We start from the raw sequence: 16,632 nt of genomic DNA on the forward strand, positions 1-16,632 counted from the left end.
CGACGCTTTCTGATGGCTTCGACACATTTTTCCTGTGTCCTTATATACATAGATTATTCTTTACTGTTTATATCTACTTTCAGCTTTTGAAGTCCCTTGCATTATCTGGTGGATCAGCGGGCCGTAAATCTGTTACTGAGGAAAGTTTTGATTCCGCTCAACCCTCTTATATTTTACCATATCGCACACAGGAAAGTAATGTTTGGCAAACTTGCTTAACATATACTAATGAAGAATTACCTAACATGTGAGTTAACTACTTATTTTTTAATTAACTAATTTCTACTCTTGTTTCCTTTGAAATCCATCAATATGTAGCCAGCTTTTTCTCATTTTGTACTCTCTTACTCTTTACTCTTTTACTTGTTAGTCATTTGACTGCGGCCATGCTGGAGCACCGCCTTTAGTCGAGCAAATCGACCCCGGGACTTATTCTTTGTAAGCCCAGTACTTATTCTATCGGTCTCTTTTGCCGAACCGCTAAGTGACGGGGACGTAAACACACCAGCATCGGTTGTCAAGCAATACTAGGGGGACAAACACAGACACACAAACATATACACACACATACATACATATATATATATATATATACGACAGGCTTCTTTTAGTTTCCGTCTACCAAATCCACTCACAAGGCATTGGTCGGCCTGGGGCTATAGCAGAAGACACTTGCCCAAGATGCCATGCAGTGGGACTGAACCCAGAACCATATGGTTGGTAAGCAAGCTACTTACCACACAGCCACTCCTGTGCCTATTTACTTTATTTGCATATTAGTAGGGGGAAAGAAAAACTAACTGGGAAATTGTGTAAATATGGGTCTGCTAAGCAGTGGGTTTTGATACATCAAAAATGGGAGCTTAAATAATAAGATAATCATTATTTCATTTTGTTTCTGTGAACTTTACTGAAGCAGGTATACCTATACCTATTAATATTGGCTTCAAATTTTTGGCATAAGACCATCAATTTTGAGAAGGTTCTTATTTTATCTGAAAGGCAAAGTGGTCCTTGGTGCAATTTGAACCCAGAATGTAAAGAAGGATGAAATGCCACTCATAATTTTGCTTGGTGTGCTAACGATTATGGTAGGTTACCACCTTCCTGTACCTATTAATATTAAGTTGGATATGAATAACTGTAAAAAAAACCACATAAACACAAATAAAATATCTCCCCGCTCCAACATGTGCACATTGGTACTCAATTATATTTATAATAATTTATATAAATTATAATTTATATTCATTCATAATTATTAATGGAACTTAATATAATCAAACCTCATATTAGTTCAAATATGTATGAGAAATATTTGAATCTGTAAACAGCTTTTCACTTTAGTTTATCACGGAGATTAAAATTCTCTCTCACTTAAGACAAAAAAAGTGGAAAAGCACCATATTCAGCTTAAAATGCCCTCTATTGGACTGATGGATACATAAACTAATTTTGTTCTCAGTTCAATATATCAAAGAGAAGCAAATCTGAACTGATGAAGTAGCTTAGCTTCTCTTATAAGAAAGCCATTGAAAATATTGACTGGTGGCACATATCAGCTGCCAGGCCATAGAAAATTTATAAGTAGATGCATAAAGCAGTGACTGAGAGTAAACCAAGCTTGATTGTAGTTCAAATATGTTTAAAAGAATCTTCTTAAATTTAACATAACTAACACATTGCATTCATTTGTTTTCTCTTACAGACCTCTTGAAATTAAAATACCTCTAAAAGACTTATCACCCACCACCAGCACTGAGATTATTCAGGCAAACAACATTTCTATTTTTGTAGCAAACATTTATGCATACATGAACATCTTCTTGCACAAGATTAATTGTTGACAGTAGCTTTTTTTTAAATTACATCTTTAGTATATTATAGGTTTCTATGAATAGGCTTCTTTCAGTTTCCATCTACCAAATCCAATCGTAAGTCAACCCAGCAATGTAGTACAAGATATTCACATACGGTACCACACTGTGGGACTGAGCTTGCAAGTGGTTGGGAAGTAAACTAAATACCACAGAGACATGACTGCATATTTATGTACACACACATACACACACACACACGTGTGTGTATATATATATATATGTATATATATATATATATATATATATATATAATATATATATATATATATATATATATATATGTATATATATAACAAAGAATGAACATAAAAAAAAAACAAAAACGTGAGGATGTGGTACATGTAAAGTATTAGCAGACACTCAGGGAAGGAAAGAAAGGTGGTTTTACTACATTTCGAGCAAAGCTCTTCTTCAGAAACAGGAGACAAAAGAATGTCCAAGAGAAAAGGAAGATAGAAGAAAAAATAAATCGCCAACGATTCACATGTGGTTAGACTTTGAAATGACTGGAAGGGAATGGGTGAAGAAAAAGTTCTTTCTAAGACAGGAGAGTGTAAGAGAAGGAGGTGTGTGTGTAATAGCATGTGTGTGTGTGTGTGTATGTGTTGTGTGTGTGGTGTTACACCAACTTGAGTTGAAAATTTTGGGAGCATGCACCACTTACTAATGTAGCACACAGTGTGGCTCTGTGATAAGAAGCTTGCTTCCCAGCCACATGGTTCAGGGTTCAGTCCCACTGTGTGGCACCTTGGGCAAGTGTCTTCTGCTATAGCCTCAGGTTGACCAAAGCCTTGTGATCGGATTTGGTAGACAGAAGATGAAAGAAGCCATATATATATATATATATATATATATATATCTTTCTCTTTTCTCTTTTACTTGTTTCAGTCATTTGACTGCGGCCATGCTGGAGCACTGCCTTTAATCGAGCAACTCGACCCTGGGACTTATTCTTTTGTAAACCCAGTACTTATTCTATCGGTCTCTTTTGCCGAACCGCTATGTAATGGGGACATAAACACACCAGCATCAGTTGTCAAGCAATGCTAGGGGGACAAACACAGACACACAAACACACACACACACATATATATATATATATATACATATATACTACGGGCTTCTTTCAGTTTCCGTCTACCAAATCCACTCACAAAGCTTTGGTTGGCCCAAGGCTATAGTAGAAGACACTTGCCCAAGGTGCCACACAGTGGGACTGAACCCGGAACCTTGTGGTTGGTAAACAAGCTACTTACCACACAGCCACTCCTGCGCCATACATATACAAGGGAGAGTCAAAATTATATGCACTCTTGTTTTTTCAATGTATTTACACAAAAGCAGGGGACAAACAAGTATGTCATTTTTCTATATAGTCTCCTTCCTTTTTGATGCACTTGGTCCAGCAGTCCACAAGCTTGTGTATTCCCTCCGAGAAGGTGTTTAGTTTGTTGTGCAACCATTTATGCACCACTTCCTTCACATCTTCATCCATAGGAAATCGACAACATTGTAAACCATCTTTGAGTGGTCCAAAGATATGATAGTTGGAAGGGGCAAGATCTGGGCTGTAGGCAGGGTGTTCCAGCACCTCAAGACCCAATTGGTTAATGGTTTCAACAGTTTGGGTGGCTGTGTGTGGGCATGCATTGTCATGCAACAACAAAACTTCCTTCAATAACAGGCTTCGTCGTTTGGTGCAAATTGCTGGCTTCAGTTTGTTGGTCAGTAAAGCACTTTTGATCATACACCTCTTCCGACCAGAGAAATTGGATCACTGCTCTTTGTTCTTCTTTGGTGCATATTGCTAGTGGAGCAGCCATGCTAACACTTTAAAGCCAAAAAGAAAAATGGTGCGAACAGGCTCAACTTCAATCATGTGACCACAATAGTACCAACTATAAGCATGCATGTGCAGAAGGCAGTGTGACAATAATAAAGATATGTTATGATGAAAGTGCAGATAATTTCTGACTTCCCCTCGTATATATATGTGTGTGCGTCTTTGAGTCTGTGTTTGTCTCCCCACCACCACTTGGCAATCAGTGTCGGTGTGTTTGCATCTCCGTAACCTGGCCAGTTTGGCAAAAGACACTGATAGAATAAGTACCAGGCTCAAAGAATAAGTATTTTGGGTCGATTCATTCGACTAAAAATTCAAGGTGGTACCCCAGCATGGTCACAGTCCAATGACTGAAACAAGTAAAAGATAAAAGTTATATATATATATATATATATATATATATATATATCTTCAAGGTGGGTCAAAAAGTCATGCACAAAATGAGTTCAATACAGCCTGGTATTGTCAGACATGCTTCAATTTATCTAAAATTGAATAAAATAATGATGAATACACATATACTTGTTGACAATGAACAAGATGATTAAAAATAATAATAATAATAATAATAATAATAATAATAATAACAACAACAACATTAATAAAGTGAAATGCCAGATCTTTTGGTGCCTGACTTTTGGCCCACCCTGTATATACAATGATCATTTTTTTAATGGCCTTTGGCCAGGCCTTGTGTATTGTGTGTGTGTGTGTGTAGTTTAAGTAACAGTAAATGCCTGTCAGTATAACTTTTACTTTTTATATATATATTTTTTTAAACAGTGTTTCTATAAAGTGAAAATACATATAACTCTACAGAACAATAAATCAGTTCAGCTTGATGTGCCTGGACCCTATGTACTATCTCCCCTCGATGAAAAGGTAAGTTACAACATTCACTTATACTATTCAGCAACAGACTAACATTTATTTGAAGTTCCTATTGGAATGTAGCAAGTATACATCTATGCCTCACATCTATATTTTATTTTGGTCAGTAAGGGCATCAAAACTATTCAACCAGAGATTGCTGTGTGTGTCACTTACATACAATGTTGATGACAATAATGTTTTCATTTCTCACAACACTTTTATTCATTAACCCTTTCGTTACTGTATTTATTTTAAGATACTCTGTGTTTGTTTCAATTAATTTTAAATATAACAAACAATTTAGTAAAATAACTTAGTTATCATTCAGCTAGTGTTAGGAACATAAATTGTAACTAAGGTTTGGTAGAAGATTTTAATTCAAAACTTATGAAAACAAGACATTTGTACTCAGAGCCAGAACCGGTTTCAGCCGGGTTGGTAACGAAAGCGTTAATGACTGTCTTAGTCTTTCTTAACCTTCTTCATGCTGGGATCATCCACAAACAACTTAGATATTTCAAACTAGACTTGCTAGATACTTTTAAAAAATGCCCTCCACAGAAGAATTAGACAACTAAGTCTTCTTTTAACAACATCAAGACACAATTTAATGTACATATTAAGGAAACGGACTTGAACATCACACTATCTAGTCATGAACAACATACAACAAAAATCTTCAAAGTTACTATAAACACAAAGTCTTACAATCTTTAACAATTTTTCATAATAATAATGAAATTATTGTATACAGTGCTCAGGTGCACCACAACTTGTCAAAAAGTACGTATAAAGTATATGCTGTAATATACAAATGTCTGGAAAGTGAACAGTGTATGAGTCAGATACATGCTTGCATGTGTATGGAGGGGAGAAAATCAGGTGTAGTGTTGGTGAATCTCAGGAAGCATGGAAGTTTTGAAGTCATGATAATCTTAGATATATAAAAAATTATGCTCTGCAAAAACTAGGTTTCCTCTTTGAACTAGAAAGTACATCAGCTTTGAACTCTACAAAATTCAAATATCACTCGTATTGGAGTACAGCTCAGCACCATTTCAGTGTGATCAATGCCAGTGCTGCCTGACTGGTCCCATGCCAGTGGCACATAAAAAGCACCATTCAAGTGTGGTTGTTGCCAATGCCACCTGACTGGTTCCCGAGCTAGTGGCATGTAAAAAGCACCATTCAAGCACAGTTGATGCCAGTACTGCCTGACTGGCTCTCATGCCGGTGGCACATAAAAAGCACCCACTACACTCTCGATTTTTTTATTTATTTATTTTTGGCAGTTGTAAACTTTGCCAGATCAGATTGGAGCCTGGTGCAGCCTTCTGGCTTGCCAGCCCTCAGTCAAACCATCCAACCCATGTCAGCATGGAAAACGAACATTAAATGATGATGATGACATCTGACTGAATCTATAGCTGATTGCTATAGCTGATTGCTATAGATTCACTCACTACTGTGTTCAGTCGCTAACAGAGACACTGTTTCTTTTGTGTGTTTCTTCTACTGTTACTACAACTTTCTGATCTTCTGAAGTAGCTAGTTCTATACTCCTCCTACCTAAATATACTTAAGTTGGCAGCAAATTGGTTGCACTGTTAGAGCACAAGTTCAAGACAAAATATGACATCTGTTCCTATTCTCTGTGCTCTAAATTCAAATTCTACCTTGCCTTTCATTCTCCCTGGATCAGCAAAATAAAATCCAGTTTAGGACAGTAAATTGGCAAAATTGTTAGAGTGTGGGACTGAATAGACTGGATATAGGTTCAAAACAATGGTCCCTCTGTGACCAGCTATAACTTTTAACTTCCTTAAATATTATACACCTTCTCTTACAACTAAGTTCTGTTCTGACTCACATGTTGTAAGTCAATCTGATTGTATTTCAGATTTATATTTTTCAATACTATTTTCATTCAAATGCAACTGATGCTTGAAAGTGACTGAGTGAGAGATAGTAGCAGGCAGTAGATGCTTGGGTCTGAGGGAGGCCTGCGTTGCCAGATGCTGGCATAGTTATTATGCATGCAGCTGCCCTATGTCCAAAAATCGATTTTTTTATTTATTTATTTTTTTGCAGTTGTAAGTTGCATAGATTGTAAGTCGAGAAGGTGTATATATAAAGTCATACAGAATAAAAGGAAAGCTCCTGGAATAGACTGGGCCATAACTCAATAGAAGCAGACGGTGCAAACTTTGCTTGGCTGAGAGGGCAAATATCCTAAAAAATTCACTCAATCTGGGCACCTTGTTAAATTCAGAAAGTGAAGCTTTTAGTCAGTGTCCTTATGGTAGAAAATTCTTTCTGGAAATGTGGGCTACCCTGCTTGCTGACTAGTGAATGGAAAACGTACATAAACTGACCCTTTTCGAGTACTGTTGGAATCATTCAAAGGGTAGTAACTCTATATTTTCCAGAATGGTTTTATTGTTTAAAAAAAAATTTTTGTAGTTTCAAGTGGGTTTTATTTTCACACAAAGCTGACCAAGATTGTATTTTTACTCCCAAGAGCAAGTCACCTATATTGCTAAGTGCAATAATAGACATGAAACCAATGGTAACTTTCTAACTGGCCATAACCAATGACTACATAAAATATATGTGCATGGATATGTGTGTGTTGTGTATCTTTGTGTCTATGTTTGCACCCCATCATTGCTTGTCAACCAGTGTTTGCTTGATTATGTCCTGGTAACTTAGTGATTTGGCTAGGAGAGATTGATAGAATAAGTACCATGCTTAGAAAATAAAATAAGCTCTGGGTTGATTTGTTCAGCTAAAACCCTTTAAGGCAGTGCCCCAGCATGGTAACGGTCTAAAGAATGAAACAAATAAAGGACAAAAGATTAAATCTTTTGTCTTTGACCACAATTGATAGGGACAAATCTGTAAACTTTTGGATATCTAGTTCGAGACACTATATCTAATTTAGAAAGTAAGACCTAAACCATTAATTGACATTGACATTTATTATTTTGTTTTATATTTTGTTTTATTAATGCCTTTCATTTTTCAAGTGTGTAATATTAAGAAAGCTTAAGGCAGTGAGATGGCAGAATTGTTAACATGCCAGGCAAAATGCTTAGCGGTATTTCATGTCTTTACGTTCTGAGTTCAAATTCCTCCATAGTCAACTTTTCCTTTCAGGTTTGATAAAGTAAGTACCAGTTGAACATTGGGATCAATGTAATCAACTTATCCCTCCCCTGAAATTGCTGGCCTTGTGCCAAAATTTAAAACCAATATTAAGTAAACTTGATAAAACATTTCATTTCCCCTAAAAGTGAAATGGGTTTATCCAGTGGATTACTTTTAGATACAATAACACTCCTAGGTATGACCTTAACCTGTAGTGGGTCCCTGGCTTGTGAGTTCCAAGGTTTTGAAGCATGTGGAACCACCTCTTAGCCATTATTGCTCCCAGGTCTGCTCTGACCTAGAGTAGTACCACATGTTAGGGTCCCAGCTATGGATTAATTAGCATGTCATGGAATTACCTTTGGAAGAAAGACCCTCACAGACACCCCTATGGACCTAGAGCAAGTGGGGCCTTTCAGCTCTTTAACTGCTCATTGAAAAAAAGATAACTCCATAGCTAATCCTGCATCCAGATAACCATTCTTTTCTTTTTTATTTTCTAGTGGTGTAATCGGATATGTCCAGATTGGATGAACAAAGGAAAAACAACCTTACCAAATGTCTCTCTTGGAGAAAATTTTAGGGTTTCTAGAAGACTCTTATGTAAGATTTAACTATTTACTTGGTAATTGTTTAACTGCACCTCCATGCATGTTCACACATTACATTCACCACTACCTCCATCTTTCACCTGTTACTTGCCCTCACTCTCTGTGACAGCATCTGGTCTCTCCTCCCCACCTATGACCCACTGTCTTTATCCTCTCATGCCCACCTACTTGTACCTTGAGAATTTGTTCTGGCATTCAATCACAACCTTCCTTTATCTCCTTCTCAATTACTCCCTCCCATCTCTATATATAATGGGGAGTAGTCATGTATCTCCTCTATAGCAAGACACCTGTGCTTGTCCTTGTATCTTACTTTAGCCTTTCAACATATAACCACCTTCTCCTCTCAAATGCTCCCCATTTAGTTGTGGGATTTTAGCTTTTGCTCTCCTTAATCTTCTTCTGTTTTTCTGCAAGTTACTTTGCAACCTCTTTAGTGCCACTAGTATGAAAAAAATTAAGCTCCCAGTACACTCTGTAAAATGGTTAGCATTACAAAGAGCATCCAGCTGTAGAAACCATGCCAAAGCTAGCATTGGAGCCTGACATGGCATTACAACTCTGTGGAACATGTGAAACCATTTAACTCATGCCAGTATAGAAAGCTAGGTGTCTCAAAAAGTGCATCCGGTACATTCTGTAAAGTGGTTGGCATTAGGGTGGGGTATTCAACCATAGAAACCATGCTAAAGCAGACACTAGTGCATGATGTAATCCTCAGACTGTCAAATCATCCGACTCATGGCAGCATGGAAGATGGACTAAAAAAAAGTGATGATGATATATATATAACATGGGCTTTGTAAAGGAATAGATAAAAGTGTTTATAAGTGACCCATTAAACTTGTTGGAGATTAGCATTCTAGTGCTGTTTATACTGTAGATGGGGTTGTGCTAGAAAGTATTGTACCTTACCCAAAACGAAGGAACAAATGAAAATAACATGGTTTACAGAAGACTTTGGTTTGGCTGAGGACAATTTATCTGATGCCAATGGCATTGTGAAGTGAATCCGGTGTATGTGATAAAGCAGTTTGTATTAGAAAGGGCATCTTGTTACATTAAAAGGGATAAATGAAGACAATATGAGGTAGAGAGTACTTTTTGGTGTGACATAGACAACGTCTATCATATTCATCGCATGATGAAATGCACTTTGTAAAGTGGTTGGTGATAGAAAGTCATCCAGCCATAAAACCATGTAATAAATAACTTACATACCAATTTTGCTGATTTTTCTGTAATGTGTGTTAGATTTTGAAGGAACATAAGTTGTGAGATGCTATTAAACTTGTCTAAATCAGAGTAGCATTTTGTATATGGCATTTAGGTTCTGTTGGAGTGCATAAATATTATCCTTTGTCTTGATCTCTGGCATCACTTTAGTTTTGGCTGCATAGCTGCTGAATATATTTTTGCCTATGTCTACACTACAAGGAACAAGAAGAGACTCAGAATTATACTTCATAGTACTCTACTCATTACTGCAGACTTTCTTGATTGAACTTTGTTGGATGCCAACATTTAACTTCAGTCTTTCAGAAAATCATAGATCTGAATGTGCAATGTTTCAATTATGCTAAAATTTTTCTGCTGGTGAGATAAGATTCTATGGTTGTCAAAGGCTTTGGCAAAGTCAAAGAATATTGGAGACATCTCATGATGTAGATGACAAACTGTTCAGAATTTAGATGTGTTTATTGTAGAAGTAGTGTCAGACAGTTTCTTCTTGGACAAAAACCAAGTTTGGAATTATCAAAAATCTTTTGTTGATATAAATAGTTTTTTATTCTTCTGCATATTATATTCTCAAGAGTTTTTGAAAGGTGAGATGTGCCACAGATCTGTAATTGTTTATCTGTGTTCTTGTTTCCTTTATAAATCAGTACTGTTATAATAGCTTCTTACCACATTTCTCATAGTTGTCTAGCATCTAAATATCTTTGACAGATTATTTTCATAGAACTAACAAGACTGACTTTGCAAGATTTTAGAAATAAAGCTGAAAGTCAATCTGGTTTGGAAACTGAGTTTATATCAAGACAGCTTATTAAATTGATTACGTTCAGTTAACTTTATATCTATTAGGTTATTGACAGATGGAATATATCAGTATGTTCAATATACTGCTCTTTCTCTGTCTGAGAAAAGATGCTTGCAGTCTAAGCATATGGCAAATTCAAAAACAGTAATCCATACACATACCATTTGGACATTGAACCAGACTGGTTTTTAAATTTAAGATGAGAAGGTCATATGCAGAGTGGTAACACAAAACTTAAAGTAATGATAGTATGCAATCTCAGTTTTAAATGTGGTTATTATATCCTTTTATCCTTTCCAGGTTGATAAAAATAAAGTATTTTTGGGGGAGTAGTATGGCCTTGTGCCAATCTTAGAAATCAGTAAAATTATGTTTAATTCAAATGACTAAATTTGTAATATTTTTGTTTGATTTCAGATGAAGAATTTTTTGGACTTCCAGGATTTTTACCATTGTGACATTATCACCCATATTTTCGTGCAAACCCTTTTTGATACTCCAAGAAAGCAGTTTTTGTAACTGACATTTAATGACAAGATCTATTTATATATTTATACATAGATATTTAAAAATTGTTTTCTTTGCTTACACACGCATTTCACTTTGTTAACATGTAACAGAGTTACAATGTCAAATCACTTTCTAATGGATCTCACATGACTCACATATATTCTTTATGTTCTATCATGAAATGTAGCATACATTCCTATTATATAAATAAATAATTCCATTTGTTGTTGAATCCCAGGTCAGCTTTGAGTGAGCAGACCTAGAGTGAAAAATATTCCAGCTCTGACCATCCAGTCTTTCTTTCAGATATATACATTAACTAAGTCATTCATAAATTATGACCCCTCCTATTCGTTTAATGCTGACATATTTATATTCTAATTAGTTTCCATTGTTGTTTCTCTTATGAGATCATATATAAATGTTAAATATATCTCATAAGTTGTAAGGGAATTTTTAAGTGTAGGTTGCTTTCACAAGGTTTTATGACATAAAATGGATGAGTGACAATTTTTTTCAAATTAAACCATTGGTTTATTTAACTTGGAGTCAAATTTCACTCAAATCACACCTTACCATCCTAAAAATATAAAGATTGCAACATGCTGTCTTAGATAAAGTATGTTTGAAGAAAAAAAGGGATGTTCATAGCTGGAATGCTTTTGATCATAAGTCTGCTGGATCAATACTGGCCTGGGACTAATCAACACTAATAACAATTTCACAAGTAACATTCTCAGAAAATCTCATGCATATTTCCAACAGAAATATAAATATTCTGCCCAGAGTCACAATGAAATGACAGAAGCAAAATTAAACACATGATCTATAAGTTTGTAGTCTAATACATTATCCACCCTACCATTCTATCACTATGTAAGGTGCTATAGTCAAGAGAAAAATTATAGATACTTGAAAATGCCATTCTTTGTTAATAATAATGATTAAACAAGAATGTATTATCTCTGATGCTTGGGTTAGCAAAACCATTACCAGTTTCTTTAAAAGTAGGGGTGACATAGCAAAGATAAGTAAATCATAGATTTTTATAAAAGAGTTTTAAAAAGTAATAGTTGTAGAGAGAAAGTAATTGCTAAATTAGATAATATAGCAGATTGTTTCTATAGGGATAGGATGTCACAGATGTCCTTTTTCTAGTGAATTTTAAGAAAAACTACTTAGCAAAGAACAGTTTGCATTTTTCTGTAAAATGCAGGTTACATGCCTATTTGACAATATGAGGAAGCTACATATGGACAAGTAGTTTTAAGGATGTCTTGAAGTTATAATCAAAATCCTCTCATTACACAGCCACAACAACAACAAGTATAAATTATGATGATGATATTACTCTCTTCGCAGGCACCATCTAAGATGCTACCTTCCTTCTGCATGACTTTGAAAAAATGGTAGCAGATATTAGTAGATAGGTCAATATCTCAATATTTCTGCTACTATCAGGAGGGATCAATAGGCACAATCACACAATACCTTGTAAAATTTATAGACTCCTTTGTATATAGGAAATAACATCACATCCACAGCTAATACAGTAAAAACAAATGTCCTCTGAAAGCATGGGCTATTTTTGGTTTTAGTGTCATTTGGAAGTTATCACTTCCTGATGATCTTAAAAGAAGCTTATTCTATGTCACTTCTGAATCAGTGCTTTTGTACAGGTCCACAACCTGGACACTTTCTAAGCACCTGAAAACAAGGCTTAATGGCTATCACACCTGCCTATTATGGGTAGTTCTGAATGTTTCATTGAAAAAGCATTCATCCAAACAAAGACCATATGGCTGTCTTCATGCAATTTCCAATATCATTAGAGAGAAAAGCATGTGTTTTGCAGGACATTGTTGGAGAGCTAAACAAAAACCTATTAATGATACATTCCTATGGACATCTTGACACAGATATACATGTGTTGGCCATTCAGCAAAATCCTTCATCAACCAGCTTTGTATAGGTACTAGATGTTGCCCTGTCGATTTCCTGAATACCATGTGGTATTATGTATGATTGGTGGTATGATTGAGTCACAAAGATCTGAATAAGCTTGACTAGATGATTGACCAAATGATGTAAAGATAGCAAAAGGAAGATTAAGATAATATTAAAAACTTCATTAGTAGCTGTTACATTATGAGTTTGACTTTATAAATCAAGAAGAAATAGTTCACTACTTTAGATGTATCACATACACTAATCTAATGAACTGTGCAAAGAACTAATGACTAAATACCCAGAGTTACCCCTATGATTTTATAGAAATAGCTATGTTACTTAGGTAATCTAATTAGAGGACTTACTTTGACTAACGAGGAACTAATCGAGCTTGATTAGTTGTGTGTGATAATGCTGATAATATATGTTGCTTTTTGAAAGAGGAAATATATCTGTCTGTCTATCTATATATATGTGTGTGTGTGTGTATATATATATATGTATATATATCAAAGACCAGTTTCACTCCTTGTTCTGTTTTCATTTAATTTAATTTTTAATTGAATAAAATTTTGAAGTTTTCTCCCTTTTCTTCTTTGAAGAAAATTGTCAGTTATGCTGATGACTTTTTTTTCATTGTGGGTTTAATTTTAACTGATGAGAAATCACTTCTTGGTTCATAAAATATGTTAGCCTGCATGTAACCACCTAACTTTATGTCTACTTTCAAAAGAGCCTTGTGATGGAAATTCAGATCTTGAAAGTATAAAACCTCTGACCATATATTCTGCATTGATAACTATAAACAAGTAGCAATCTGTCTTCCAAGTTATCTCTAGCTGATCTCCTAATGGTTACTAAATACATAATTTTACATGCAAACTCTGAAATTGGTCTGTCAAAATAAAAAAAAAATTTATAATGTTAATAAATTGAAGAGATTTCAAGTTAGCTGTTTTAGTGGTTTTGATGTTGATAGTATTTTAGCTTCTGTTCCATCTATTCATCTCTGCCCACAATTCCTGGGTGGGTCATAGGGTAGAGTCCTCAGGCACCTCTTCCATAGGGTCCTATCAGAAGCAACTGTCATTACATTTTCCAATTGGATTCCCAAGCATGACCAACAGCAACTGTGGGTATTATCCAAATATCTCATTATCTCATTCATGGTCTACTAGGTTTCCTACCAGTTGGCTCAGTTTGAAGAATCTGTCTTGTGTTTTTTTTTCCCTCAACATTCTAATCACATGTCCATAGTACTGAGCTGTGACTCTCTATGTGAAATAGCAGCTCAATCTCTGAGTTATGCATCCAGTTGAGTCACATGACACCAGAATTCCTTCAGAGGAACTCCATTTTGTCTGCTTGTATTCAAAATTGTACTCTTTTGGGCATCACCTAGCATGCATGACTGTAGGTGAGGATTTGCACAAAAACCAAATTGAAGATAATGAGTTTGGCCTTTTTACCAACCGTTTCTGACGATCAAATGCGGAAACTGGTGCATTACTGTGCCTGCAATTCTAACATTCAGTTCAACCTCTCCTGCTTCTCATCACTTGTGAATATGGCCTTGAGACACTTAAACTTCTGCACTTGTCTTGGTGATGTTCTACTAACATACAGGTTGCATTGGGAAGACTTTCTTAAGAAGACTAATGTCTCAGTGTTTGCAACATTACTTCTAATTGCTATTGGATATTTAAAAAAAAATGACATGGTAAAGTTAAATCAAGCACTTTCAAACCTAACATTTTTAAAAAATAAATTCTCAGATTAATTAAAATAAATAACTTCCAAAATAATATTCACCTACAACTAGCACTATGAAACTGAAAGCAACTTTATCAGTGGTGGAGGTGTACTAAGTTTCGTTCAGTTCCATCCCTTCTCTTTGAATGCAAATCTACTATATAAATGTGAGTGTATGTGGTTTATGTATGTGTGTTTAGCTCTAATAGGCTCTGAAATAGTGCGTCTTCAAAAAAAGTATATGATTTTCAAAGTCTGTGTTCCAAAGAGAATGTTGTCTGTAAATATTAATAATAACCTATAATTTGATACGAGAAATAACTCAACTATTAGATCTACAAATCTCACACTCTGCATCTGTCACCATCAATCTATCTCTCTCTATATATTTACCATGCTTTTTGTCACTCTCTCTCTCTCTCTCTCTCTCTCTCTATATATATATATATATATATATATATATATAACAGAGATGTACTTGCATAGCAAGTGACTTGATCTGAGGTTGTATGCTGAAACAAATACAATTGCAGTGTGGAAGGTGTTTATAAGCTATTTAAATACACGCAAAAACCGTTGGATTCACTTCAATATTTGTTGAAATATTTTCGTCTCTTTGAAACCATGACCTATCAAAGTGACAAAAATATTTTAACAAATTAAATTCAAATGTTGAAGTGAATCCAACGGTTTTTGTGTTTTTTTTAATAGCTTGTAAACACCTTCCATGCAACAATTGTGTGTGTGTGTGTGTGTATATATATATATTATATATATATATATATATATGTGTGTGTGTATATATATATATATATATATATGTGTATATATATATATATATATGTGTGTGTGTGTGTGTGTGTGTGTGTGTGTGGAGGCGCAATGGCCTAGTGGTTAGGGCAGCGGACTCGCGGTCGCAGGATTGTGGTTTCGATTCCCAGACCGGGCGTTGTGAGTGTTTATTGAGCGAAAACACCTAAAAGCTCCACAAGGCTCCGGCAGGGGGTGGTGATTCCTGCTGTACTCTTTCACCACTCTTTCTCCCACTCTTTCTTCTGTTGGCCTGCTCGCTTAGCCAGCGGGGTGGCGTCATTCGAAGGCTAAAACAATGCGAACGCATTGTGACCAGCGATGTGTAACAACATCTGATGGTCTGGTCGATCACGTGATCACGTGATATATATATATATATTAACTCTCATGTATTACTTGCATTTTGTTTAAAATCTCATCTTTTAAATGTTTACTTTCATTTTATGACAGCTATCAGATACAACTGTTTTCTGATTGGGTAAACATGATCGAACTTTAAACCTCTGTAATATTTTTCTAAAATTTTTCTGGAATAAATGAATCACAAACTCAAGTTCAACATGTAGAAGTACATCAATATACCAAATTTGAAAATTTTTACTTAATTATAAAATTTCAAAACCTGTGACAGCAACAGAAAAGATCTCTCTCTCTCTCTCCCTTTCTGTTTGTCTATCTTTTTCGTTTTCTCAAGATAAACTTTCACACTCTCTATTTGTGTGTTTGTGTGTGTGTGTATATATATATATATATATGTGTGTGTGTATATATATATATATATATATATGTGTGTGTGTGTGTGTGTGTATATATATATATATATATATGTGTGTGTGTGTGTGTGTGTGTGTGTGGAGGCGCAATGGCCTAGTGGTTAGGGCAGCGGACTCGCGGTCGCAGGATCACGGTTTCATGCTGTGAGTGTGTGTGTCTGTGTGCGTGTGTGTAAGGAAGTTTATTAGTGCAACAGAGTAATTTTAAAAAGTATGTAAAAGATAATTTATTTTTACAGTATACGTTTGTGTTAGTAAATATATTTTTTCTTGCACACACACACACACACACACACAGACTTGCTATGCGTGGGGTGGTGGATTAAAAATTTAAATTACAAAATTTGTTGTTACTTAAATTCCAACAATGGACCACCACATCATCGTTGTTTCATGGAGAGAAAAATATTTTTTAAAATCAGTATATGTCAAT

The 16,632-nt window shown here is 35.2% G+C and overlaps 1 protein-coding gene across 1 annotated transcript in view; it reads left to right on the forward strand.

The window, feature by feature from the left end:
• LOC115211206 overlaps window positions 1-14,850 on the forward strand; it is a 57,004-nt gene extending 42,154 nt beyond the window's left edge. Inside the window, exons 8-12 of the mRNA XM_029780099.2 lie at window positions 84-247; window positions 1,709-1,772; window positions 4,507-4,605; window positions 8,250-8,349; window positions 10,819-14,850. Coding sequence (XP_029635959.1) covers window positions 84-247; window positions 1,709-1,772; window positions 4,507-4,605; window positions 8,250-8,349; window positions 10,819-10,859 — 468 coding nt within the window. The 3' untranslated portion in view covers window positions 10,860-14,850. The remainder of the gene's footprint in view (window positions 1-83; window positions 248-1,708; window positions 1,773-4,506; window positions 4,606-8,249; window positions 8,350-10,818) is intronic.
• The last annotated feature ends 1,782 nt before the right edge of the window (window positions 14,851-16,632 follow it).

The sequence above is a fragment of the Octopus sinensis genome, linkage group LG1 (assembly GCF_006345805.1).
Source record: "Octopus sinensis linkage group LG1, ASM634580v1, whole genome shotgun sequence".
Classification (NCBI taxonomy): Eukaryota; Metazoa; Mollusca; class Cephalopoda; order Octopoda; family Octopodidae; genus Octopus; species Octopus sinensis.